The following is a 27227-nucleotide window of genomic DNA, read 5'->3' as shown; positions in this document are numbered from 1 at the left end:
AGTATTGAGTGCATAACTGAACATAATTATTTGAAGGTTTACTTTTTTTGTATTAAAAACACTTTTCTTTTATTGGTCGATGAAATATGCTAATTTTTTTAGATTTGGGGTTTTCATGAGCTGTATGTCAAAATCATCAGTATTAAAACAATAAAAGACCTGAAATATTTCAGTTGGTGTTCAATGAATCTAAAATATATGAAAGTTAAATTTTTATCATTACAGTATGGAAAATAATGAACTTATCACAATATGCTAATTTTTTTAGAAGGACACATACACATATACATATACATATATATATATATATATATATATATATATGAAGGAAAGAAATATTTGATTAAACTAGAACACTATTAGAAGAACCACAGTAGTAGATTTTAATCAAGCAGAAAAGTACTAACTTCCCCCGATAAACCATTGCTCTGATGACCAGTTAGCTTTTGATCAGAGAGAAAACAAGTCTTTCACATTTAATTCAGGAATATCAGAAAAATAGCCCTAAAAATCTAAATCCTGAGTATTAAATGAAGATGAACAAGAATAGACCCATATTAAAAGGGTCATTAACTGAGAAATCAAAATTCCTTTGATCTTTTGACATAAGAGTTCATTTATACTATAAAAACATCATGTAAGATTCAGAACTCAAAAACTCAGTCTAAAAACAGCTTATATTGAAGTCAATCTGCCAAAACAACATTGTGAAATGTGCCACTTTGACGTAATAGTGTGGCTAAACACCGCAGAAGATCAACGTCTGCTTCTACATCACTGCCTGCTTAGACTCACCCACCAATTAGCGCATGTAGTGTAAATAACTGGAAGCAAACGCAGGTCTATGCAGAAACAAATGCAAATCAACACAAAACACATTTACATTTAAAACACTGACTTTATTTACATAAAACATTAAAACTCCAAAACATACACAAAAAAAATCCAACATACACAAAAAAAGAGACACAGACAACGACTGCAGAGTCGTGTATATTTAGTGCTCACTGGATGTTCACTGTGGTGCATCTCCAGCTGTGGAGATGAACATCAGTTTGGTGCATCATAAAGAGCTTCCAGATTTCTGATTTTCCACAGCAGGACAGATGGTGGATGGGGTTTAGAACATGTCATTATCTCAGGACACGTTTAACGTTCATTAGTTGGTGAATGATTAGACTCCAAGGACTTTTCTCTCAAATTAACTTTCCAACAGACAGAGAAAGAGACGGAAAAACAGATCCAAGATCACGGTCCAGATCACTGTGTTGGGCAAGCGTTAGCATTTGTGCAAGCATCAGGCTTTTCTGGCAAAGCATTAGGAATCTGCCACCAGTCGTCTACTGGTGCTGCATCTGATGCAGTGGCTGAGCTGGAACTGGTATCTAAAATAAAAACAGCAGACAGAGAGTAAGGGACCCAAGTCAAGTCACATTTATATCTACAGCACTTTATATTGTACAAATAGTGTCAAAGCAGCTTTCGCAGTAATAAACAGTGCTAATGTAAAATTCTGTTATTTAGTTTGTAAAGCATCTATACAGAAGACACCAGTGTCAATATTCATATCAACATTGTTCATGTTTTCTCATTCAGTAGTGGCAGTGCAATTAAAATAGTCTTTTAAACCCCAAATAGCCAAGCCAAAGATCTCCAACTCCATCAGGTGACAGTAGTGAAGAAACCAGGCACCAGTGTATTAGGGCTGCATGATAATGGATAATGAATAGTGGTTGACCGATATTGTTTTGTTTTTTTTGATCGCTGAGGTCGATGCCGATATCTTGGAAAGAGCCGGGGGTGGATAGCCGATATAATCTTTATTCTTTATTAATATTTTAAAAATGTGAAATAATTTGACAAGATTAAAAAAGATTTACCTTTAAAATAAACATTTATACTTTAGATAAAGTATTTTTCACAAATAAATATGTAATAAAAATATAACTAAAAACGAAGTAAACATTGTAACCAACAGAGCACTCCGTATTCTGGGAAGATTGTGTGCATTGGGAATACTATTTTTCCAAATAAAGCCAGGGTAACACTTATTATATTAATAATGAATATGACAGTGGTCAAATGCATAAAGTAAAAAAAAAAAAAAAAAAAAAAAAAAGCACAGATTGGTTGATGGAGAGTGAAACTGAGGCGCTCAGAGTGTTCGGTGAGTGAGAATATATTTATGCTAAACTTATTCTTAGCCTCCAACTCACTGGCGAGTAAAATTAGCCATAGGCTAATATTAGACATAATTTAGTCACCTAGACTAAAGATTTAGTTGCATATGCAAGTCATTTACTCGCATGGTAGAGAACAGCAAAGTGAAAAAGCAAGAGCCCTTTAAGAGAAAAGCTCTCATTGGGGGTATTAAACTCTTGAAATCTGGAGACCACAACCATGAAGGCTTGTTGGAAGACAGTGTAAGTGCCAAATTACACTGAAATGTCTTCAGGATGAACAAGCAGAGGACAAATATCACAGACGATTATGCTTAATAAATCCTGAGATGCAGTAATTATAATCGTGATTAAAATACGATTCATCATGCAGCCCTATGGTGTCCTAACCAGAAAAGATTTGAGTGACGAACGGTTTCTAAATCCACACTTAAAGGGAAATTTCTCCATGATACCACACTCACAGCCAATCAGAAAGTATTGGATTTGGGAGCTTCACATTGCAGCCAGTTAAACACTGTCCTGAAAGCACTGGAGTGCGTGAAAAACACCACCCATAACACCTCACACGTGCATTTACCCTCATCATCACTGTCTGAAGAATCCACGATGGCCTCAGCCGGCATATGGGAAACATCTAACATGAGAACACTAGTAACTGATCAGTGTGTGACTGTATGACACACTGCAAGAGACGCAGCGATCGCATACCTGGCACCGTCCCAAGATTGGAGTTATCGAAGAACTGTGTGGGATGGTTGAGGCCAATGGGAACTTTAGAGCGCACGTCAAAGAACTTGCTCTTCGGAGAGTCCAGGAACGTCCTCTTCGGGGAGTTGACTTCAGTCTCTGTCAGAGGAGGATGGCGTTTGGTCGGGGTGCATGGAGTGTCTCGCTTGCACTCCTTCATCTTGTACGCTCGCCGCTTCCATTTGTTGATCTCCTCCTGCTGCTTGCTCACCAGACTACATAAGGAACAGTTCAAAGATGTTTGATTCATACGCTTCTGCCACTTACTTATAGACAGAGGAGACTTTTTAAGACCAAAAGAAAATTTAAGGAATAAACTGAATGGAACAATACTTCAGTACATTTCTAAAAGTAAAAAAGTGTTCTCCCTCAGTATTTCTGTCTTATTTTCCAGTGCAAATGTCTAAAGATTCTTAAATCAACAAACATTTACTATAACACAAGTATTGTTTTACGAGAAATTCATAAAAAATATCGGTTAATGGTTTGAGAGAAATCAACTTTATCCAAAGAGAAAATAAGTTTTCATTTCCCACTGACAGATATTTGTTCTTGTTTTAGCATAAACTTAAATTTAGCTCAGTTTCACAGAAAACAAGTCTTAATTTATTAATTTTGCATCTCAATTAATCTTGATTTCAAGATGTGTAGATATTTGAACTGGAACAGAGACCAAAATATTAAGATTTATAATATTTTACATTTTTGCAATACATTAAAAATGTAATGTCACAATTTTCTTGTTAATGTCAATTAATGTCTTTTTTTACTTGGGGAATTAAATAATATTAAGGCCTAAATTGTGGAAGGGTGAATCAAGACTTTTAGACCCTTTTAAAATCCACAAAAAACCTTATGACAGGAAATTAAAAGGGACAGATCTGAACCTGCATGAAAGTGGTCAATGTCAAAAACACAAGTGCAGGCCACAGCAGATATGAAGTGATGTTTCAGTGTGGTTACCCCTCAAACTGAGTGTTCTTCTTCTGCAGCTCCTCCATCTTCTCTTTGAGGGACGTGACCGCACTGGTGCTTGAGCCCAATTTAATGTCAAACTCACCGCCATCTGTGACTGTAGAAGACATTTACACGGATTAAATGGTGAAAAATAATTCAAGAAAGATGTGCACAAATCATTTAGAAAGTCACAACAACACATTCTCGATTCATGTTCTTGATCTTATGGTTAATGATTCATCACTGAGAAAAAAAAAAGCTTTCAGGATGCTCTTCAACCCTAACCTAACCCATGCAATCACTGGAAGTCAGTTGTGCTCTACATAATCAGTCATTTGTGAAATCAATCCCACATCGACTAATCAAACTGTCTTACATGACTGTTCATCGTCCTGCTGCATCTTCCTCAGGGTCTCTTTCAGCTTGCGGATGACATCGGCTCGGTGCTCCAGCATGGAGCTCATCTGTGCAATTCTAGAATAGAACGATCACAGAAACATATTAAACCCTCTTCCCAGACTAAACTGTACATCAGTGGAGTAAGCGGCTAATAATCAGGCTCATTTCAGCAGTGCGATGGCACACATACTCGTTCTCGTGACTTGTTGTGACTGCAATGTGATCCAGCTCCATTTTGACAAGTTTGTCTTTTAGGGCGGCAAGCTCAGCGGCTCCTGGGGTCATGCTCCTTTTAGCCAGAACCTGCAGGACAAATATAGAGGAAAGCCAAGCATGATTTGCACTCTGAGAGAATCAAAAACTGCATTCTGTCACAAAATGAACATCACATTATATTCAGTATAGGGGTGTGCACAAAGAGTCAAATATTCAATCTGTAATTATTATTTGAAAAATAAAAACACTATTCAAATGATAACTAGATGCACTGGGTGGTGCTGTGGAGTGTGTTTTGATTCTATTTGATTAAAGAATGTTGTCGTCTGCCTTGCAATTTAGAATTATTTGATCAAAATCATCTTACAAAATGCAATTACTTTTGATCAAATTAATCGGTGAAACTCAAATCCAAACACTAGTAGACTGAGGATTTTTTTTTTTATACATTTACACACGTTTACAACTAAAAGAAAACAGAGATATAACATAAAACTTTTGTGAATGTGTATAATGCCTAATAAGCTTGTTCAGAAATGGTGACAAAAACATTAAAAAAATTCTCTCTCTCTCATTAAAAACGTCATTTAAATAAATATTTAAATATTTGTTTTTCATTTATTTTTTATGAGCCCAAATACAATATTTCTGAAAAATGCCCATCCCCAATTTGGTTTTCAATTAGGAAAAATACAAATATGGTGCTGGTGAACGAAAATGTTTTGCAAGGCTCTCAGCATGTTTCTACAGAATATAGATCTTCTGATTTATAGACTCAAACCTCAAGCATTTAATGACCAGCACAAACTCTAAGTATTAACCAACTATTAACCAACCTCTGACTCTTTAAGTTTGTCTTTTAAGCTCTGGATGAGGGCTTCTTTTTCTTTTAGCTGGCCACAGAGTTCCTGAAGCTGAAGATTTGAGGTATCAGCCTGGACCTTCAGTTTCTTCATCTGCTCCTGAATATCCTGTCAGACAAACAACATCTTTAAGTCTGGATGCCTTTAAAAACAACAGGTTCTGTAACACTGTCACTGTGTTGATGGCAGAGTTTGTGTACTAAATAACTGGTAAAGTCCTGTATCACCATAAGAAATGCATCGTTTTAGTCAGAAGCTCTAGTTATATACATATAAAAAAATTAGGAGGTTAAAAAGAATAGAAAATGCATAAATCACTCAAAATAAAATGCACTTAGTAAACAGTGTGATTTTTATTTCCTGCTGACTTCAAGCTTTTTGCTGCTCTCCATACCTCCATCTGTTTCTGGGTTTGCTGCAGCTGCAGTGACAGACGCTGATTGTCCTGCAGAAGTTCAGTCTCAGTTTTGGGCAGGGTGCCATGTTGAGCTTGAAGCAGAGTTATAGTCTCTCTTCTCTGATCCTTCAGCCGCTGCTCAGACTCGCCAGAGGACAATTTGAGGGGCGAAATCGCAGAGTCACATTTATTCAACAGAGCCTGTTGACAAGCACTTATGGTCAGAAAAGGTGCGAAAAACAAACACAAAACCATTTACAAACATATGCGTTGCTTACAAAATAAAATGCATTGAGACGCTCCGCCGCTTTGGTACGCCGAGCGATTTGTCGCTCATGCAGCTGTACAATAGCGGCAGCCTGAGGAGATCGGAGTAGAGATCTGAGCTCCTCCAGCTCACGAGTCCTGTGCTGACGCTCCTCTGACACCATCACTTCATGTTTGGCTAAACCGTCCTCCAGAACCTTTAGTCCAGCCTCCAGTTTCTAATCCACACACACACACACATATAAGATACGTTAATACCACGAAGTGACTTTGAAACAGTTAATATTTCAAGTTTGATGTTGGCTTGATAGCTGGTAGCGTTATATGAAAAAATGGGAAATGAGGCAGCTGTGCCGACTGTCTCCAAACTCCGATAAACTCTTCCTTTGTTCATTACCACTCCTCAAGCCCCAGTTGGCCTGCTTTGCATTAAGGTGTTCGGCAGGTCAGAAATCCCTGGCTGTTGGCCCCGAGGAAGCCCTGATGAGGCTCACTCAGACCCCAGAAGTGACCGTGGAAACGCCTCTAACCCTGGGATGCAGTAGCATCCTCACTTCTGGCCCGATAGTGAAGACACGGCTAGTGTTTATAAACGATAAACATGATCATACCTGCAAGTACTCCTGACGTCTTTCCAACAGACATGACCGTCTCTGATCCCAGAGCTGCTGGAAGTCATCCTGGAGAGATCGGAAAGACTGTGATGGAGTCTGGGCCATGAGCATGAGCAGGTCCTGCAGTCGAGACTCCTCAAACGAGGCCACGTCACGCTGCACCTCCGTCTCAAAGTGTGTCTTGTAGCGTTGCGCCAGTCTCCTGTACGCCTCCTATAATGGTTGGTCCTTCTGTGAGTATTTCTTAAGTTTGCAAAACATCCACAGTTGTGATTCGTGTCTCTGCTGACTCTTACCGCAATCTTGATCAGCACGTGGTTCAGTCTGGTTGTTTTCTTGGTGTGTTTGTCGTGGACCATTCTCTGATCCTTTGGAATGAATGGCACCAGCTGAAAGATCACAGCCCATTCTTCACGGTTCACGTCAGATAAAGTGTTAGTGGGACGGTCGATGATCTCCTGGAGCTTCACAAATGCCGCCTTCACATGGAAGAAAAACCTCAAATCAGACTATTGAAAAGGATCAAAGAGTCTTGAGAAGACGACACAGAGTCAACATCAGCATTTACCTGCATCTTCTCATCAGACACATCGATCTCAGGAACAAGATATCCAGATCTGGGTTTTGACTGCAGGTTACTCTGATCAGACACACTGCAGTTCACCTCAGTGAGAGACTGAAACACAAGGAAACTTAGCTTAAAACAAGTTAAAGGAGCAGGTTATTCTAGGTTAGAACATCTAAAGACGACACACACCTGACTGAGGGAATGGACTTCAGATTCCAGAAGGATCTTCTGCTTTTCCAGCTGGTCTGCTTTTGTTTCAATGCGTGTTAGCTGTGGAGGGGTATGACAAATGTTAACAAACACAGACTTACTGACCAGTGAACATCTTCCTACCACCCAAACTGCACTGGAATATGATCTACAGTCACCTTACACTCTTATAAATTAAGCTTCCTAAAGGGTGTATTTACAGCGATGCCACAGAAGATCCATTTTTGAACCTTTCAGTGAGCGGTTCTTAAAATAACCTTTTTTTCTTAGTGTAAAGAACATTAATAATCTATAGAAGCTTTTTCCACAAAGAACATTTAGTCCAAAAACACCGCACACCCACCAAAAGACCTGGGTTTAGGAGTGCGATTTATTAATTCAACCACCCTTTTCAGAACATTGTAAAACCTCACCTTCTCCATTTTTCCCTCCAGTTCTTGTTTGAGTTGATCTCTCTCTTTCGTGACATCTCTTAAAGACTCAAGGACCTGCTCAGTACAAGTCTTATTCTCCAGCTGATCCTTCATAACAGTGAGCGACTCGAGCTCCCCTGTCAACTGGTTTCTCTAAAGAAGCAACAAATTACTTTAAGAAACGAGCTGTTTTCAATGCAGTGTGAGCGGTCCAAACTCAAATGACCACCATGCACCACAGAAATGAGTAACAAGCTTACCATCTCCTCACTGTTTTGAAGAGTCTGTCTCAGTCGTTCTCCCTCCTCACTGGTCATCTTTAATGTATCCTGGAGTTCATCCTTCACTTTGGTAAGTGAGGTGAGCTTTGATTGGAGGTTTTGGATCTCGGTGTTGTGCTGGACTCGTAAAGCTGAGAGATCTTCACTTATTTGACTCAACTGAAAGGAAACAGAATAAGAGATTTCCAGTATTTAATCATTCACTTGTCTTATGTGAGGATTGTTAATCCGTGTCTTACAGCGCTCACCTGCTGCTGAAGCTGAGACTCTTTTGCAGCACTCCGCTCCATCAGTTCTGCGTTCTCTTTCTGCTGTTGCTTCAGCTCCTCCTTAGTAACGTGCAGTAAATCCTGGTACATTTTAGACTACAGGAAAGAAGAAAAAATCAGTTCAGTCAGATGTGTGGGTGGAGCTCAGATGACATTACACTGATGAGATAAAGCCTCACAATCGCAGTTGCCTCCTGAAGATCTTTCCTGAGCACCACCCTCTGATTCCTCAGAGACTCCATCTCCTCAGTGAGAGCTTGAATCTGGATGAGATCACAAAGAAAAAAAACACAGAACATGAAGAACGGGTATGGTAGGGAACAGAACCGTTCTTGTTATACTTTTTATTCCATTAACAATTCTTGCAGTACTTGATGTTTTGGAGAATGTTGGCAATCAACAGTTCAAGTTTCCTTTGACTTCCATAACACTTTTTTTGTTCTATGGAAGTCAAAAACAAAGAAGACCAAAATGTCTAAAAATATCTTTGTTTCCACCGAAAAAAAAAAGGGATCGTGGTTTGAAACAACATGAGGTTGAGTAAAGGATTAAAAAAAGTCATTTCTGGGTTAAATGTTCCTTTAAAAACCAATTGACTGCTCATTGCAAGCTAATCATGAAAGTAATGATGAAATTCTGTGAGCAAAGCAGATGTTAATTCCCCTATATTCACCAAAAGATTCAGCACCAATACAAAAAGAAATTGGATTTGACAGCTTCCGTTTTGATGGATTCATTTAAAAACACTGTAGAAAAAAAATATATACACATTTAATTCCAACAGTACTCAAACTTATACAGGGTTTCAGCAGGTTTATTGAAAATAAATTTAAGACTTAAGACCTTTTTACTGAAGTGAACCAAACATAAGAGGTCAATTGAAAGGAAAACAATATGCCAATATGGTCTCTAAATGTAAATGTATTAACAACATTACAATGTCGAAACAACAACTTCAAACCAATTTTTTTGATATTTTACATATCTGCCACTGGGGTCAGAAAACTAAATTTTTCAGAAAACACAAAGTTCATCTTCATTTAACATTTCAAGTAAATGTATCTTGATTTAAGGATGTTCAGATATTTGTACTGAAACAATACAAAATACAGTAGAAGAATTAATATACTTTTTTTTTTTTGACTAAGTACTTTAAAAATGTAAGACTTTCTGCTCAGATTTAAGACCTTTTAAGGCTTTAAAGCTTTTGAAAGCTGGAATTTGTTTTTAAGACCTTGCAGAAACCCTATACATACTATGTGCTTAAACGTCTCTTGAATGAAAAGAGCACACAGACAGTTACGCACCTGATCAAGGGCTTTCTGTTTCCCTGTGGGACTCATCTGATCAGACACCTGATGTTTCTTCTGTTTGAGCTCTCCTTGGACCTGAATCAACTGAAGAGAGATTTTAATGAGTAAAAATAAAACTCTAAAGCCCCGTTCACACTACAAGCGACACAATCCCATTCATTTCAATGGAGAGCTGGTGATTTCCAGCAACACGAGCAACAGCGACCACTGGCGACCGGATGGGGCATGTGGTGCGGACTGTACGTTAACTCCGATAAGCTCTGCCTTTGTTCATGACCAGTTGGCCTGCTTTAGACCAGCGTATTCATTACCTCTCGAACACCCTGCAGGATCTCCTGAAGGTCTCCTCCCTCACTCAGAGATGTCATACTGGAGGAAGAGCCAGATGGATTACATGCAGCATCTCTCTCTGCCGTCAGACGGTCTCTCTCAGCACAAGCGGACTGCAGCTCCTGTCTCAACTGCACCATCTGTGAGAAAGTGGAGAAACGTTCAACTTTAATCAGAGTCTAACTATGCTAGACAGAAGCTGATCGTATGCATTCCACTTCTGTTACCATCTCGCTCTTCTCTAATTGATCTCTCTTCAGCTGCTCTCTCTCATTTCTCATGCCCTGCAGTGTTTCCAGCAGCTGGTCTCTCTCTTGAGTCAGAGAGGCAATGTTAGCGTTAGCCATCTTCAGCTCTGCTAATTTCTCCTGCTGTTCTTTTGTCCTCTCAGAAAGTAGCTGTTCTTTCTCAGCAGAAGACGACTGGATTTCTTCTTGTAGCTGCAGCAACTGATAAAATAAAAATGATCACACAAGGGTGATTCATTAATCAGGGAATTTTTCTGATTTAAGAAAATAATGATTGAGCTGCACCCAAAATAAACATTTTTGGAAACAATGCAAAATAGGCTACAGATATGAATTGCAAAATCCACTTGAGGTTTGATAAAAGCCACGATGTGACATGTTTAAATGTAAATCCGTTTTACTTGTTAAGATTAAAGGGACCTTTCACACAATCTGCTTCTGAACACAAAATATATTTTGGAGAATGATGAAAACCAATCAATTTCAGTTTCTATTGACTTCCATAGTATAGACTAAAATACAATGGAAGTCAAACAGACCAGAACTGTTAGGATGTCTTCATTCCTCAAAATATCTTCTTTTAAGTTCCACAAAAGAAAGTCAGTCAAACAGGTTTGGAATGATGAGAGTGAGTAAATAAATGGCAGAAATTTCTTTTTTTTGGTGACTATCCTTGTCAAAATTAAAAATGACTGAAGAATGACTCCATTCACTCACTGTCTCTTCCTTCTCCTCCAGGTCTCTCCTCAGCTGGTTCTTCTCCTCTCTGTTGACCTTTAGGATCTCCAGAAGCTGCTCTCTCTCCTCAGTGACAGAAGCCAGGCTCGTCTGGAGTTCTTCTAGCATCGTATTCTCCAGATCGCTGTTGTTCTTCTCTGACAGCAGACGGTCTCTCTCAGTGCAGGCCGACTGGAACTGCTCTCTCACCTGGACCAGCTAGGAATCATGAAGAAATTAGATTTACATTCTAGACCAGAAACAGAGAAGAACAACATTGAAAAGGGTCTCACGGTCTCGTCCTGTTGCTGCTGGTCTCTCTTGAGCTGCGTGTTCTCATCTGTAAGCTGCTGTAGAGTCTCCAGGAGCTGATCTCGCTCCTCAGTCACAGAGCTCATCTTCTCCATCTCTCCGCTTCTTTCAGATGCCACACGGTCTCTCTCAGCACAAACAGCCTGAAGCTCGGACTTCAACTGGACCATCTGAATGAAGGGAATACTTCATTAAAATGAAAGCCAGAGATGATTAACCCACCCCCAGGAACTACTAACACATTCAGATGGTTTATACTAACATAACTGTAACTGTTGGATATTTCAAAATGATTATTTGTGAAGCGCAGTGATTGTAAATCTATATGCAGATGTATAGAAGCCATTGTAGGATGAGTAGCCCAGAATAAGAAATTCAATTTTCCTCTTGTCGTTTTTACCATCTGTTCTCTCTCCTGCTGCTCTCTCCTCAGCTGCTCCACCTCGTCTCTGAGGTCCTGCAGTGTCTGCCCGAGTTGGTCTCGCTCCTCCATCAGAGAGCGGATGCTGGTCTTCATCTGCTCCATACACTCAGTTTCACTGAGTGTATTCATGGAGCGTTCAGACAGCAGACGCTCTCGTTCATGGCACACACTCTCAAACTCCTCTCTCAGCTGCTTCATCTGTGAAGGTCAAAGCAAATAAACAGTTTGAACTTTTTGGTCTCAAGTCACTTTTTTTTTTTTGCAAATAACACTCATCAACAGTCCATGTCAAACCAGAAAACCATAGTAAATGAGAAGTACATGTCAATCAGTCACATGATCATGATCTACCTGAACCTGTAGCTCCTGCAGCTGTTGGCATGTGTTTTCAGAGTCCAGGAGTTTGGTCTCCATTAGAGTTTGCTGAGACTCCAGCTCTCGTATGGTGTTCTGAAGATCTTTCACCTTCTCAAGAGCTCCTCTCAACTCCTCCTGATTTTCAATCATCTGCATTTGAAAAAATGAAAAGAAAAAGGATTTATTAAAATAGGCACTTAACCTGTTAACTGTCACTCACGTTTTTGAAGATAGACTTGAATGTGCATGATACAAACCTAAATTTTTAAAATTCATGACTTAAAACATTTTGTCTGATTTTAAAATGGGTTTTGAAGGATGAATTTTGAGATTTTATGTTTTCAAGTGATATATAACTTCTGATGATTTCTAAAATGTGATAGAGAAAAAGGCAACGAGGAAGTCTTTTTTTTAAACAAAGGTCAAAGCTCCTTTTGTAATGCAAATTTCTGAGGGTGCACTCTTGTCATAAATTGATCTATTACTTTTCCTACATAATTTGACAAAAAATATTGGTATAATATATATTTGGGAGTCTTAGACCTTTCCAACGATATATAGTTTGTCAACATTAGATTAGATTTGATTGTAATATAGTATAGTCAACGTAGGCGTCCCGTATACGGGACGGGGTGACATTTAACCGGTTAAAAGACAGGCTTTTCCAAATTCAGGCGTTAAATTGATCAAATGTTCCAGTAAAGACTTTGGAATTTTGCAAAGATTTCTATTTCAAATAAATGTTGTTCTTTTGAACTTTCTATTCATAGAATGTCGAAAAATTTAATGTATTATGATTTCCTCAAACGATGCAGCGCAACGGTTTTCATCATTGGTAATCAGAAATGTTTCTTGAGCAAATCAGCATATTAGAATGATTTCTGAAGTATCGTTTGACATTGAAGACTGGATTAATGATGCTGAAAATTCAGTTTTGAACAGGAAAAAATTACATTTTATCATCTACACATAGAAAATTATATTATACAAAATTACTGTTTAACTGCATTTCTGATCAAACAAATGCAGCCTTGAGCAGATCCCAACATTTAGTAGCAGGTTTATCATTTTTTAATGTCATGAAATTATAGAAGAATACCAATAACAGTATTTGTGCTCATGTGGAGGAAAACCGGTTTCTCATGTTCTATTCAAAAGCACTTCCATCTCACCATTTCTACATTCTCCTGTTGATCAGATTTTAACTGGTTCCTCTCCTCATTCACAGTGTCCAGCTCCTCTTGAAGCTGCTGCATCTGTCAGACAATTTACACCATGACCATCAGTATCCAGTAGTGTTAAATACTTCATTACTGTACTTTAGTATTATAAGAGGGATCTGCACTTTATTCAATTACATTTTAAAATGACCACTTGTACTTGCTTACATTTGTTTAGAAATTTTATCAATTAAAAGCAAAAGTACTCCTTAAAATTTTATTTCAACTTGAAAAGTACCCATTACATTTAAGCATTTTTATTTTATCTTGCACAGATGAAATAACGTAAACGGCAACTCAAATGTGTGCGTCAACCAATGGACTTTGTTTTCATGCATCAAGCACAAACATTTCAGCTTCAGTTACAACTTTCATCAGATAAATGTCTGGTATCAAAGGTTGGTCATCAAATGTGTGAAAGCATATTCAGGTAGCAAAGTTTATTCATTATCTCTGTAGCGGTCTGTATAATATATTGGCTGAATGCACAAGCACAAATAAAATCAAAGATGAGAATTTAAATGCAATTCTCATTTTTTGTTGGAATATTTCCTTTAAATTAAATGTTACTGAATGTGTTATACACTTGCATTACATGCAGAGACAAGGATTTTTTTTTTTCAAAAAAAAAAAATAAAATAATAATAATAATAATAGGTCATATACATATGGGATGGCATGTTAAGGGACTGAATTCCACTGTGCTGCACTGTATTGTTGTTTTATGCACTAGATAGATGTTTGACCGATGCCATTGCAGGTTTTGTTTTCCCTTTAACCAAACCTTTGTTTCTCTATCTTAAAAAAACATGGTGTTTATTTTTAAGCAGTTTCACTTTGTAGAAAAATGCTTTGAAAAAAATGTTGAGAAAAATGCTTCAATATGATTTTATTTTTTAATGTTTTTGGCCAAATGCTTGTACTAAGGAGTAAAATTGTATCTGCATTTTCACTGGAGTATAATTGGAGTACTTTTTACACCCCTGTCAGTATCAGCTTGTGACGGTCTCTGATTACCTGCTGGAGGAGTTCATCATGCTGTGTGTCTGTCTGTGAGCTGCTGTGTTCCTGCTGAACCTGCATAAGCTGAAAAAACATTTCCTATATTCACACACCTCACGTTATCATTTATACACCACTATAAAACTCTACTGCAGAATTCAGCCTTTACCATCCCATTAGTGTCTTCAAGGTCACTCTTGAGCTGGTCTCTCTCTTCTCTCAGGCCCTGTAGAATTTCTTGGAGCTGCTCACGCTCTTCAGTTATTGAGCTGATAGTGTGTCGCAGCTTCTCCATCTCATCTGGGTCTCTCTGAACTTCCTCCATCTTCTCAGACAAAAGCACATCTCTCTCTCCACGAACAGACTCCAGCTCTGCACTCAACTGCTCCGACTGACACACGGTAAAAACAGTGTTAAATCACTCAATCTGGCAGTTAGTGGAACTGTGTGTAGTGATGAGTGTGAACGGACCTTCTGTGTGGCCTCCTCTAATGACATGAGCAGTGTGCTCTTCTCCTGTGTGACGTGCTGGAGATCTGTCTGGATGTTCTTGAGCCGTTCTGACGTCTCTGTGAGCTGTTGACTCAGTTCTGCTTCCTTCAGCTGAGCATCAACCAGATCACTCTCCATCTTCAGCAGCTGATCCTGAACTTTAGACGTCTCATCTTTCAGTCTCTGATGGTCTTCATTCACACTGGCCTGAGCGGATATCAAAGTGTCTCTCTCCTCTCTTACAGAACGCAGCTCTTCTGACAGATCACACACCTGAGAAACATCAAATATATTCATAAGGCTTAGGACCAACATCACATGAAGCTAATTTCAGATCTTCAGCTTATGTCCCACCTGTTGAGAGGTCTCTTGAAGGTCCAATGTCAACTGGTTTCTCTGTCCTAATAAAGTCTCAAGCTCTTCTTTGAGTGTCTGAATCTGCGGAATGTGTTACACCATAAGAGACAGAGTGATTAAAAGGCACAAACACTCACATCCTTGTAGAATACAAAAATAAATAAAATCAGTCACAGACCTGCTGAAGCGGAGAATTGTTCTCACTGGAATCTTCTTGTTCTAGGTTCAAATGCTGCTGCTGCTCCTCTGCCTGAGCCTGCAGAATCTGAAACAAAACTTCACTTATTTAACTTGCATTATAGAGTTCACTGGATTTACAAAACAAAAACACACCCGTCACAAACACACATAAAAAAAAAAAAGCTATTTGAAGTATTGGAGACTAAAATGAGAAACCGGTTTTAATATTTACTGTAAAGACATGTATATTTAATGAAACTCACTGATGAGAATAATCAATTACGAACAAACCAAAAAGAAAAATGTCAGAATGCATGACTTAACTAATGTAAAATAATTATTCTTGAGGTTTTGTGAAATTTATCCTGAGATCGACCCGTTTTAATGAACAACTCGATGATTATTCTTCTCACCATCTCATTTTTCTTTTCTAGTCGTGTTCTCATATGAATGTTGTCTGTCTCCAGCTCCCGTAGTCTCTCCTGAAGCTGATCTCGTTCTTGTGTTAAAGATGTGACTTCTGCTTTCATCTTCTCCATCACATCAGACTGCTCCTGGTGGTTCGAGCTCTCAGAGAGCAGAGGCTCGTTCTCACAAACAGCAGCACTGAGCTCTTCTGTTAGCTGCTTTATATTCAAGAAAACATGACACACTTTAATACAGAGCATTTAAAGAACAGCCATAACTACTGAGAGATGTTTGTGGATGCATCTACTACGGTTTAGAAAAAAAAAATCATTTCTACACGTCAAACTGCTCAGTCACCTGATCTTGTAGTTTCTCTAGCTGTCCATCTATACAGTTCTTCTGGTCCTCATAATGTTCGACCTTCTGAACTCTCTGTGATTCCAGGTCGTGTAGTCTTCCCCGAAGCTCCTTCACCTTCTCCTGAGCATCTCTCAGTTCTGCTTGAGTCTCAATCATCTGCGGAGAACGAAAAGAGTTTAAAAAAGGTCTGATATCGGATGAGATCATCATGTTTGTCATGGCTTTTAGGAATAAATGCTCACCATCTCCACATTTTCCTCCATGTCGCTCTTGAGCTGGTCTCTCTCTTCTCTCAGGCCCTGTAGAATTTCTTGGAGCTGCTCACGCTCTTCAGTTATTGAGCTAATAGTGTGTCGCAGCTTCTCCATCTCATCTGGGTCTCTCTGAACCTCCTCCATCTTCTCAGACAAAAGCACATCTCTCTCTCCACGAACAGACTCCAGCTCTGCACTCAACTGCTCCGACTGATACACAGTAAAAACAGTGTTAAATCACTCAATCTGGCAGTTAGTGGAACGGTGTGTAGTGATGAGTGTGAACGGACCTTCTGTGTGGCCTCCTCTAATGACGTGAGCAGTGTGCTCTTCTCCTGTGTGACGTGCTGGAGATCTGTCTGGATGTTTTGGAGCCGTTCTGACGTCTCTGTGAGCTGTTGACTCAGTTCTGCTTCCTTCAGCTGAGCATCAACCAGATCACTCTCCATCTTCAGCAGCTGATCCTGAACTTTAGACGCCTCATCTTTCAGTCTCTGATGGTCTTCATTCACACTGGCCTGAGCGGATATCAAAGTGTCTCTCTCCTCTCTTACAGAACGCAGCTCTTCTGACAGCTCACACACCTGAAAAAGCATAATGGATGAGACTAAGCCTTGTACAAGCAAAGAAAGTTAGCAAAGATGATGTCATGCAGTTCCTCTAACCTGTCTCTGCAATTCATCCACTTTAACAGGAAGTGTTTCCATCTGCTCCATCTTAGTCTGCAAACATCTCTCGGTCTCATGACTCTGATCAAGCTCCTTACGCAAGTCGCAGACAGTTTTCTCCAACACAAAATTATCTGTCAGATCTGTGAAAGCGGAAAAGAGTTAACATCAAAAGTAACAAAATTACTTTTTATTATTGACATAAAACACTAACTGAAACACTCCAGGCACCAACTGGTTTAATCTTAAAAGAATAACTCCCACAAACATAAAAATTCTGACTCACCCTTGTCTATTCAAACTAGGGATGGGCATTTTTGCATTTTCAGCCTTTACTAGTGGGAATAATCCGATAAATACCCATTTAAAATGAACATGTTAGTTTTCCCCACAGCCGTACGCTCTATTTTAGGGATATGCCAGTATCAAATTTTCCTGTTGCGATTAATAGCTCATGATATTATCACAGTACACGGTATTGGAATTAAGCCTCAAAAAGGGGTCATAATACAGTAGAACAGGTTAAATAACCTTATACCTTATAACAAAGATACCTGAACATTTATATACAATTAAGCAATACAGAAAAAGTTAAAAGTTTTACACTGATTAAAGTGCAAAAGAATTATAAAGGCTCATAGGCATCACTTTACAATAAGACCTCATTAGTTAACCATTAACATTCACAATTATCAATGGCTACATTTGCTACAGAAGTTATTCATCTTAAAAAAAATAATAATAATAATAATACAAGTCTTAATATCAACTCATTAAATAACAGTTGCAACTTTTGATTTTAACAATGTGTTATTAAATATTGAAATATCTAAGATTAATGAATGTTCAGAAGAATTTTTCTTTGGCAGTTTGTTAACTAATGTCAAGTCACCTTTATTTATATAGCACTTTAAACAAAATACATTGCGTCAAAACAACTGAAAAATCTCACGTGTTCCCCATGTGTGCTTGTTTACATCAGAGCACACAAGCATCTTTCAAGCAGCATACAACGGTGTTGCACATTTTGACCAGCGGATGGGAATAGTATTCTTAAAATGCATTCCAAATTCTGAATAATTTGTTATACATAATTATTCACAGTATTTAGAAGTGCCCACGATAACAATATTGTGCATATTATTTACCGTGATATATCGCATTACCGAATACTAGGCCTGTCACGATAAGTTTTGCTGGACGATAAATTGTCCAAGAAATTATCGCGATTAACGATAATAGTCATTCTAAGACCAGTTACAACAAATATAATGATAATGGCATTATAACGCATACAGCTTTTCAAAGATCAATAAACATTTTATTTTATGGCAGATTCGGAGCAAGAAATACCAACATGTTGACTTTGTGTGTCATAATATAACACACAAGATTATTTTTAAGTTCATATGCCAGTTGGGGATGTTCATATAGTCCGTTTAAACGTTAACCTGAAGTGAACATTTTGACCGATGAAGGGGCCATTCACATATCACGGCTTTTGGGCGCTCAAGTTCGTTTTTTCAAATGTGGTATGCATGCTCATAACGGAGACGCAGCGCGATGCACTCGTTTTTTCCAGGCCCGTTAACTCAAAGGGCATGTTGACACACGCAACTGCATGCCTACTGACATACTTAGCTAAGCAAGCCAAATGAAGCGAGCGAAAAGTAGGCCGATTCCGACAGAAAGGGCATCAAAGTTACTTGCAAAATATTCTACGCGGTATTAAAATAAAGTAGTGCAAGTAAAATGATGCATCACTTGCAACGCAAACATCCACAAGCAAATGAAAGGTCTCTATCGAGACGTTATTTCTTTATTCCTGGGACATCTGTGCCATCGGAGAGGATGTTTTCTGCCGCGGGCTGCGCTCCAGACTAACCCCACATCATGACGTTAGATTTTTTTTTAAATAAGTGTAAAAATGAAATTAATCGTGGCAGAAAAAAAATTAGTAATTAGTTCATTTTTTTATCGTGCGATTAATTGATTTATCGACTATCGTGACAGGCCTACCGAATACCGGCACATGTCTAAAGTACTCTATTTGTGGTGGCACTCCCCACCCCCATATATACAGAACATATATATGCAAATAAATTCTGCCAGCAGGAGGCGCTTTAAGAGCAGAAGAGAGTGATTTCTCCAGTAACAGCTGTAAAGCAGCGCTTAGCTCACAAACGCTGCCTTATCAAGCATTACATGAAAGATGACATGAAAAATGTTCTAAATGCAGTCAGTTTCCTTCAGACCGCCAAATAAATAAATATGTGGGAAACCCTCCATCTGCACCAAAGGACGTGAACGCACATGTAAATTTTATTAAGTATCTTTCTCACAATATAAATATGAAATCCCGAACAGGGACTTAATTTCATTTTGGAAAATGGGGGGGGGGGGGGGGGGGGGATTCGGTTGAATAATTGTGGCTTAAAAATTGTGTTAAAAATACCCTAACTCTCCCCTCAAATTAAAAGAATCCCCCTCATAAGAGCCAACTAAAGGGGGAATTCACCCAATTTTCCACCACGAAATTAAGACCTTGCAAAGAGAATTTACAACATCCTTTTAAAAATCCTGTTCTCATTATAATGTTCTGTATATTACAGACTGGCACAGACTTTTAAATACATTGCATATTCTGCCTGCTACTCTGTTATTTTTTCACTTGCTTCTCTGTTGACTATAAATAAAATGTTGTGTTTTATTTGCGTTTAATTAAATGGATGAAAACGGACAAGGAACTTAGAACACAGAAATACAGTAAAAAAAAAAAAAGAAATGTACATTTAAAAAACTACCTATAATAATTAGGCTATATAGCCTAATAAATAATATAATAATAAACCTGGATTTATTTAATGTTCAAAGGAAAAGTAGCTTATGGGGCCTGAGCAATTCCTTCAAACATTAAACAAAAAATATCCTTATACCTAAATAACAAGAGACCAATTTTAAATATTTCGCAAAATAAATAAATAATGTGTACGACTACTTAATGTGCCCATGAAGGAATAGCATGTCGTTCACTTTTGAGAGCTTCAGTTTAATCCGTCTCTGCTCCAGTATGCAATCACAAATACTGAAAGCCCTCTCCAATGGTGCGCTAGCTGGAATGCAAAGTACATGGCGTGTTACTTTGCTTAATCTTGGAAATTCGTCTTTTCCAACACTGGAGGATATCATCCTGTCTGTGTGCTTTCTATGGTACATAGAAAGTAGCTGTCTATGGTATCGTCAGCATCCTCCCATTCCGCAAAGTCTATTTTATTATAAATAAAGGTTTATGTTTCTAGTTATTTTATTTTGTTAGATATTTCCACTTTGCGGGAGTCCCGCAAATAATTTTACTTTCCCAGAACCCGCACACAATAGAATCTGAACCGTAAACAAATTTAGAGAGTACTGTACAAGCAGTCAGTTTAGATTTCACATTGACTTCAGATCATGATGTCCCTGTGTATGTTCTTCACTTACTTTTTGGGACTTTTCCATCCAGAAGAGCAGTTAGTTTGGTATTCTCGTCGAAAGCACCCATTAATTCTTTCTGAAGATCCGTTTGCATCTTTTTAAAGCGAGACTTCTCCTGCTCCAGCTTGTCCTGAAGCATCTTCACCTCATCTTCCATCTTCTCATAGCCTGCAGTCAGGGTTGCCTGATTGAAGCAGAATCACACAAAATAAACCACTACTTATGACCTGCGAACCCTGATCTCCCCTAGAGCAGCACTCTACTCACATCTCTCTCTTTGAGGGAGATGTTCTCAGTCCGCAAGAAGGCCCATTCTTTCTTGGTATCCAAACTGACACACTCAGCATCGTCAAGAGAGCGCCGTAGACGCGTCACTTCCTGGACAAGATCCTTGTCACTCTGCAGAATGCAATACAGCATAATGAATATGAAAAAAAATAAATAAATAAATACACAACAATACAGGACGTTTGTAGCCACAGGACAGCAGAGTTAATATAAATATCTGCATAAAGATCCTCTTTGAGAATCCACATCCATACGCCCACACATTATGCCAGTTTCTAGAGTCAACATACAGTTTTGTCAATGCATAGGGGGAAAGAGAACTGTGCAAATGTTAATAAACATTGCATAAATAGTCTCCATGGCCATACATTCTCTCCAGAGGTCAGCATCAGACATTGAAAACCCAGTAATTAAAAGTAAATACACAACCAATAAATAAAAATGCAGCGATTCAGTGACGTACACAACTCTGTAGCTCAGTATTCAGGTCTGTCTTCTTCTGAAGCTCGGATGACATCATGGCCAGGTCAGCCTGTGGAGGACAACAGTAAGTTCATAAATTTTTTTGGTCTTTAAGTGGAGCAATGAGTCCATCTACAAGACATACATCAAGTGAACATGAACAGACCTTCAGCTTTTGGATCATGTCTTCTGAATGTTGTAAATCTTGCTGCAGTTTGGAGTTTTCCGCCTCCAATTCTCTCTGTATGGAGAGGAATTAAAATATTATTATGAGCTGTCAGACACAGATTTTTTAGAAAAACGTGTAGAGACTTAGTCTTAGTATTGGAAAAAAAGAGAATAATCCAAGTGAGAATTTGAAGTTTTAAAGCTTTGATGTGATCACCTCGTACTCTTTCTTGCTCTCCTGCTCTAGTTTCTCAAACTCATCTGCATCTTTTCTCTCATCAACGTCCTTCTGCAGAGCATCTTTATCCTTCTGAAGGGAGTCTTTATCTGCCTTCAGACTCTCCAGATCTTCAGTTATCAGTTGAAGCGCGTGTTTGATCGAGTCTCGTTCGGCAATAACAGCATCCTTTACAAAATAAATTTCAAAATGGCATTCAAACCCATCTTACTACTGTAACTCGAGGCATTTCCAAATGAAAGTACATTTAACAGGCCAAAGAAAAATGCAGGATATTGTAGTTCACTCACTTTCTCAAATCCAAGAGTCTCACAGAACTGAATGGCCTCTTCCAGATCTTTTTTTATCTAAACACAGAACACAGTGGTTTTATAAAAAATTAAATAAAAAAATCCATATTCATGGTCAGAAGAAAGAAGTTTTCAAAACCCATTACTGTTATTCAAATACCTGTCCAACCTCAAATATAAACCAAGAGCTGCTTGTACAACAGCAGTTGTACCTGTTCACATGTGTGCTGCGAGTGCAGCAGGGCTTCTGAAGTTTGCGCCAACTCTGCCACCTTCAGTTCGAGTGAAGAAGTTTCCTCCTGAGCCTTCTGTCGGTCCTGAACCTCCTCCTCCAGTCGACTCTGCAATGCCTCCATCTGTTTCTCCAGCTGAGAGATGGTCTTCTCCTCTGAAAGTGTGGCTTGAGCATCCAGCTTGTTCTGCAACTCTGAGATCTTCAGCTGGAGTTCAGTGCTCATCTCCTCTGCTCTCTGTTTGCACTGAGTTTCTGCTTCCAGCTGACGCTCTAGAGATACTACCTTCAACGTCAGCTCGCTCGCTTGAGGCGAGTCCAAGTAATGACTCCTGAAGGAGAGGAGACTCATTAATTGTCATTGTGTCGTTTGTTGTTGAATGCATCAAACAGATTGTTTTTTTTTTTTTATAATTTTGATATGTTTGGATCCCCTTGAAAACGAGATGACATTTCAGAGTTTATCCTGATCAAAAAGTTCAAAGTTCACTAATGGCAAATGATGAAAACGTGATCAGACCTGTGCAATACTGTAAGTGATTTCACTGCTCCATTTATTTCTACCCACGTAAAATCAAATTATGCATGGAAAAGTTTGTCAGAAGATACTATATGATGTATTATTATTCACTGAAGTTTATATACAAAAACAGTCCCCTCCTGAACATTCATTTTTAGCATTAAACAAAACTAGGTAAACATTTTAAATGGGCTATTTTGAGTGTAAAGGACTGTAGTGAGAATAATGGTGTCCTCACCCTTCAGAGGAGCTGCGGACAGTGTTGCTGCTCATCTCCATATCCATGTTGGGTTCCTCCAGAGCAGTGAAATCAAACCGGCTGTCAAACTCATCCATATCTGTACATAAACAAAAACTGAGCAACTGCTTCACAAACCTTTATCTGGTGTAACACTGACCATGTTCACATTTACATGCTTCACACCTACAGCATTATAATTTTCAAGTGCACCTAAAGCTAATTTTCTCCAATGATAAGACAGTCATACCCTCTCCCTCATCGGGCAGAGAGCAGTCAGCTCTTCTCTTCTTGATGTATGGCTCTGCGAAACTCATGTCACTCGCGCCGAAATCCTCATTCAGAAGACGAGCAGACGTCAGCAGCTTCCCACCCCACGTCACTCTCCTCTTTGGAACCTTTATAGTTAAACAACAATCAGATCCATCGACTTCACGAACACTGGGGTTTACTAGTGTTAAAACTAGTGAAATCTGTTACCTTTGGGATTAGGGCAACATTTGAGGCAGTAACTAGTAGCTTGGTTAAGTTCTTAATCCTGTCCTGCTGCTCTCTCTGGAGCTGGTCTTTCTCCTGCAGAAGCTGACACAGGGATTCTCGCTCGGTCGCTGTTGTTTGTGTGACAGAGGAAACCTTTGAAAAGAGATGGAAAACAATCATAAGAGGAGATGATGGGTCATGTTATTGCTGGATGATTGTCAAACAGATGAACCACATTCTCACCTCTTGCAGACGTCGTTTGAGGTCAACAATCTCATTGCGGTATCTTCTCAAGAGAGCTCCTTCATCAGAGACCTCTGTGACGTGAGGGTCGTTCTTCATGCGCTTGGCAGCACTAGCAAACTTTAACCACAGTAAGAACCCAAAGAAATTCAATACCTCTACCTATATCAATCCAGAATTAGAGGAAAAAAGGTCTTCTCTCATACCTGTAAGGTGCTGACAGTCTCGTCGACTGTGGCTGGGGTGATGGTGCAAATAATGACAGTTTTGGCATTGCCACCCAAAGAGTTCTGAAGGATCCGAGTCAGTTTACTGTCTCTGTAATTCAAGAAGCCCCTTTTGGATGGAACAGAAACAAGACATTATGTTTTAGCTATAGCTTGACCAAAAACAGATTCATGGTAGGTCATGAAATAACTCACTTCTGACTCTCATCGGATAACTTTTTAATGACTTGACCAAGAGTGAACAAACTACGGTTAATGTTGCACCCTTCTTTAAAGCGGGCTCCTGAAATAGAACAAGAAAGGGGTATTAACAGACCGCACAAATTTTTGCTCATTTCAAATAAAAAATAATAATAATAAAAGAAATAATAATAAATAAAAAAAACACCAACTTTTGAACTTCTCAGTTTGAGCAAACAATCTTTATTAAAAAATAATAAATTCATAAATTCATAAAAAAGGAAATCAAAATAAGTAAAATCTTATAAGGTTTAAACGCAACAGACTAAAAGACTAAAACAAATCGTTACCCTCTGCTCCTGTTTGACTCGCTCGCTCAGCACCAGCAAGATCCACCAAGTTCTAAAGGAACATGGAAACAACAATAAACTGAGTAAACATTAAATGCTGCTTATCTAAATTACATCAGTGAATGAAATCACGCCAACGGTTCCTGGTTTGTTTTGAACTCACCAAGTGTGACACAATGATAGCTCCATCAGCGTTCTCACCGGACGCCGGGTCACTTCTCTCACGACTCTCCAAGATCTGGCATGGACAAAATAAAGGAGATGCTTCAGAGATGAGCACTATTCCAAACAAAGTCTAGTTCATCACGCTTCTTACCATGCGGAAGATGGTGTGAGAGCGGCTGCTACGCTGGTTCATTTTTGTTTTTCCATAATGTCGGTTTTCTGTCCGAAAAAAAGTGATGAAGAAATAAGTACCACAGTATACCAAAAAGATAAAGAATGGGGGACGATTAGTGAGTGCAACTTTACTTTCTCCTTTGGTGATCCAGGACAGGGCTTGTTCCGGAGACGTCACCAACTCTTCCGTCAGATCAGCCACGTACACGTTTTTCTGAGGACACAGTTGGCAGGTTAAGAGCTAAAACTACTTTCAAATCCCCAGTGTGAGTCCAATGAAAGATGAAACTTACGTAGTTCCCTTCACGGATTTCCAGAGGTTTCCTTTTCCAGCTCTCGCAGAGCAAATCTGTGACGGTTTCATTGTAGATCTCCATGTAGCTCACACGCAGGAGAAACTCCTTCTTTGGACACTAGATAGATGCAAAGAAATAAAACTATGGTTTATTTCACTGATACTGAAGGAAAAAGACACCGATTATTAAAGGAATACTTTGATAAAAATATATATAAATTTGCTGAAAATGTACATTCAGATACACTATTCATTTAATCCTTTGTGGGGGAAAAGACTGAAATATAAGCTTAAGCTCTTATTCACGGTAAAAGGGTTCCACTCAGATCTCAAATCTTGTACCATTAAAATACACTTACATTTTTAATAGTTTTGAAGACATCAGCCATGGCAAGAGGAATCACTCCACGGTTATGTTCACTTCCCATCATGGTGAAGGTCTTTCCAGAAGATGTCTGTCCATATGCAAATATTGTGCCTGAAAATAGGAGATTATGCATTAAGAATCAACAGTGACCAAGCAAATTAAATGCATAAGTACAAATCACATCAATGTATATTGTGATCATATATACAACTACATAAAATACACATTTGTTTTCTGTATAAATATTTGTAATTACTGTAATTTCTGGACTCACCGTTATAGCCTTCAACTGCTGACACGACCAGTGGCTTTGCGATGTCCTGGTAGAGCTGAGCAGTGGTCTCTTCAGCACTGAACACACGGTCTGAAACACATAAAGGTCAGAACATAAAGCATGGCTCGACTGGTCAAAGAAGATCCGCTGATGTTCAACTCACCAAAGCTGTAGCTCTTAGTCTGAGCTCCATCATCATCCAGCTGATGGATGGCCTGTTTGTCAGCTCTCCAGTAGAGCTGCACTGGCTCTGGGCTTTCAGACTCCTCCCTTAAATCATCAAAATCATCATAAGATTATTGTTGAGTCTGAGAATCAACGTTAAACAGAGCATTAACCATCATAACGCATTCAGGTCTGTTTTGACCAGGAAGAGAACATTTATTATTTAGTTTATTAATTCATACATTTAGATGTAACGTATATGCATACAAAGACATGCATATACGCATCAAATCAAATTCACACACTAATGAGAACTACTGATCAAATACAATATGGGTTTATTTATTTATGATGATTAAATAACGATTGGGTCCAAACGGAGCGAAAATAACATTATAACTAACTTAGTTTGACATGCGTTATGATGGTTAATGCAATGAGCTGTTGGTTGACTGACAGACTTGTAGTTAATTCTAATTCTAAAACCTGTTAAACCAACAAAATATGAAGATATTATAATTGAATATCATAATATTATAATATTTTATTGTTTCTATTGTTTTTAAAATGTATACAAGAAATATAACAAAAACAGCCCTTTGTATAGAATTTAGAGGATGTCATTCCTTCACTTATAAAATTGTTCAAAATATCTTGAAAAGATTTGTAATCTTAAAATCACCTTTACACAATGAAGTATAGTTTGTGTTTAGAATAGGTTTACTTCAGAAATATAATAAAAACAACCTTTTCTATGAGTAAGGCATCTGTTCGCTCCGCCTCGAAGACTTTCTTAAATCTTAGCAAATAACATAGGACTGTTTTATGTTACATTTAGCTCCGCGCTTTTAATATTAAGCTTTTCTTACCTTTTAATAAGAGGTCTGACTCTAACGCAAACTTTTACTGCGGATTCCTCCGTCATTTTCACTCCATCAAAGATAAACTGACTGAAACTAACGTTAACTGACTAGTGAGCGCTCAGTGAGATTTAAAATTTCAACTCGAATTTCCATTGGATAGCCAACTGTGCGCATGCGCGTATCAACGGTCACTCATTTCAGTCGAGCTTCCGGTGGAATGTAGAGAGGAGAGATACTCCCCGACTCCGCCTACAAGATTTTAAACGAAAACTCATTGAATATGCATGTACGTGGAAGACGCCTCATGAATATTACTATTGAGGAATTGTCACTTCCGCGAAAGCGGTGTCATTGTTTATATTTTGTAATATTATACTTTTTATTGCAATTACTTTTTGCATGTTAAAGGAGCAGTTCACTTCCAAAACGAAAATTCTGTCATTATTTACTCACCTTCCACTTGTTCTAAACCTTTATGAATTTCTTTCTTATGTTGAACACAAGAGAA

General features: G+C 38.5%; 1 protein-coding gene across 5 annotated transcripts; it reads right to left on the bottom strand.

The window, feature by feature from the left end:
- Nucleotides 1-878: 878 nt before the first annotated feature.
- Nucleotides 879-26889, bottom strand: cenpe (centromere protein E). 5 transcript variants are annotated; one of them, XM_052570902.1, is made up of 57 exons: nt 26726-26889; nt 25855-25961; nt 25692-25781; nt 25410-25528; nt 25049-25168; nt 24888-24969; nt 24733-24800; nt 24580-24654; nt 24417-24468; nt 24082-24169; nt 23866-23995; nt 23660-23779; nt 23417-23569; nt 23187-23334; nt 22937-23036; nt 22159-22510; nt 21947-22003; nt 21636-21824; nt 21417-21491; nt 21252-21320; nt 20768-20899; nt 20507-20684; nt 17024-17169; nt 16649-16942; nt 16347-16568; nt 16102-16260; nt 15750-15962; nt 15335-15421; nt 15154-15237; nt 14779-15072; nt 14477-14698; nt 14323-14391; nt 13258-13341; nt 12080-12235; nt 11705-11926; nt 11286-11474; nt 10993-11211; nt 10255-10476; nt 10009-10167; nt 9692-9781; nt 8564-8647; nt 8364-8480; nt 8095-8274; nt 7835-7987; nt 7401-7481; nt 7212-7319; nt 6940-7122; nt 6641-6856; nt 6041-6247; nt 5760-5963; nt 5339-5473; nt 4477-4589; nt 4264-4361; nt 3894-4002; nt 2892-3145; nt 2761-2817; nt 879-1385 (listed from the first exon to the last, which is right to left on the bottom strand). In XM_052570902.1, the coding sequence occupies exons 1-57, from the start codon at nt 26779-26781 to the stop codon at nt 1261-1263; spliced, it is 8115 nt and encodes a 2704-aa protein (XP_052426862.1). In that variant the 5' UTR covers nt 26782-26889; the 3' UTR covers nt 879-1260. The 5 variants fall into 5 exon arrangements, with proteins under 5 accessions (XP_052426862.1, XP_052427628.1, XP_052428326.1 ...); XM_052571668.1 differs by having other exon boundaries at nt 15750-15959; XM_052572366.1 differs by lacking the exon at nt 2761-2817.
- Between the last annotated feature and the right edge of the window lie 338 nt (nt 26890-27227).

Source organism: Carassius gibelio, chromosome A1 (genome assembly GCF_023724105.1).
Source record: "Carassius gibelio isolate Cgi1373 ecotype wild population from Czech Republic chromosome A1, carGib1.2-hapl.c, whole genome shotgun sequence".
Classification (NCBI taxonomy): domain Eukaryota; kingdom Metazoa; phylum Chordata; class Actinopteri; order Cypriniformes; family Cyprinidae; genus Carassius; species Carassius gibelio.
The sequence above is the reverse complement of the archived record's forward strand: the minus strand, read 5'-3'. Positions and strand labels throughout refer to the sequence as shown.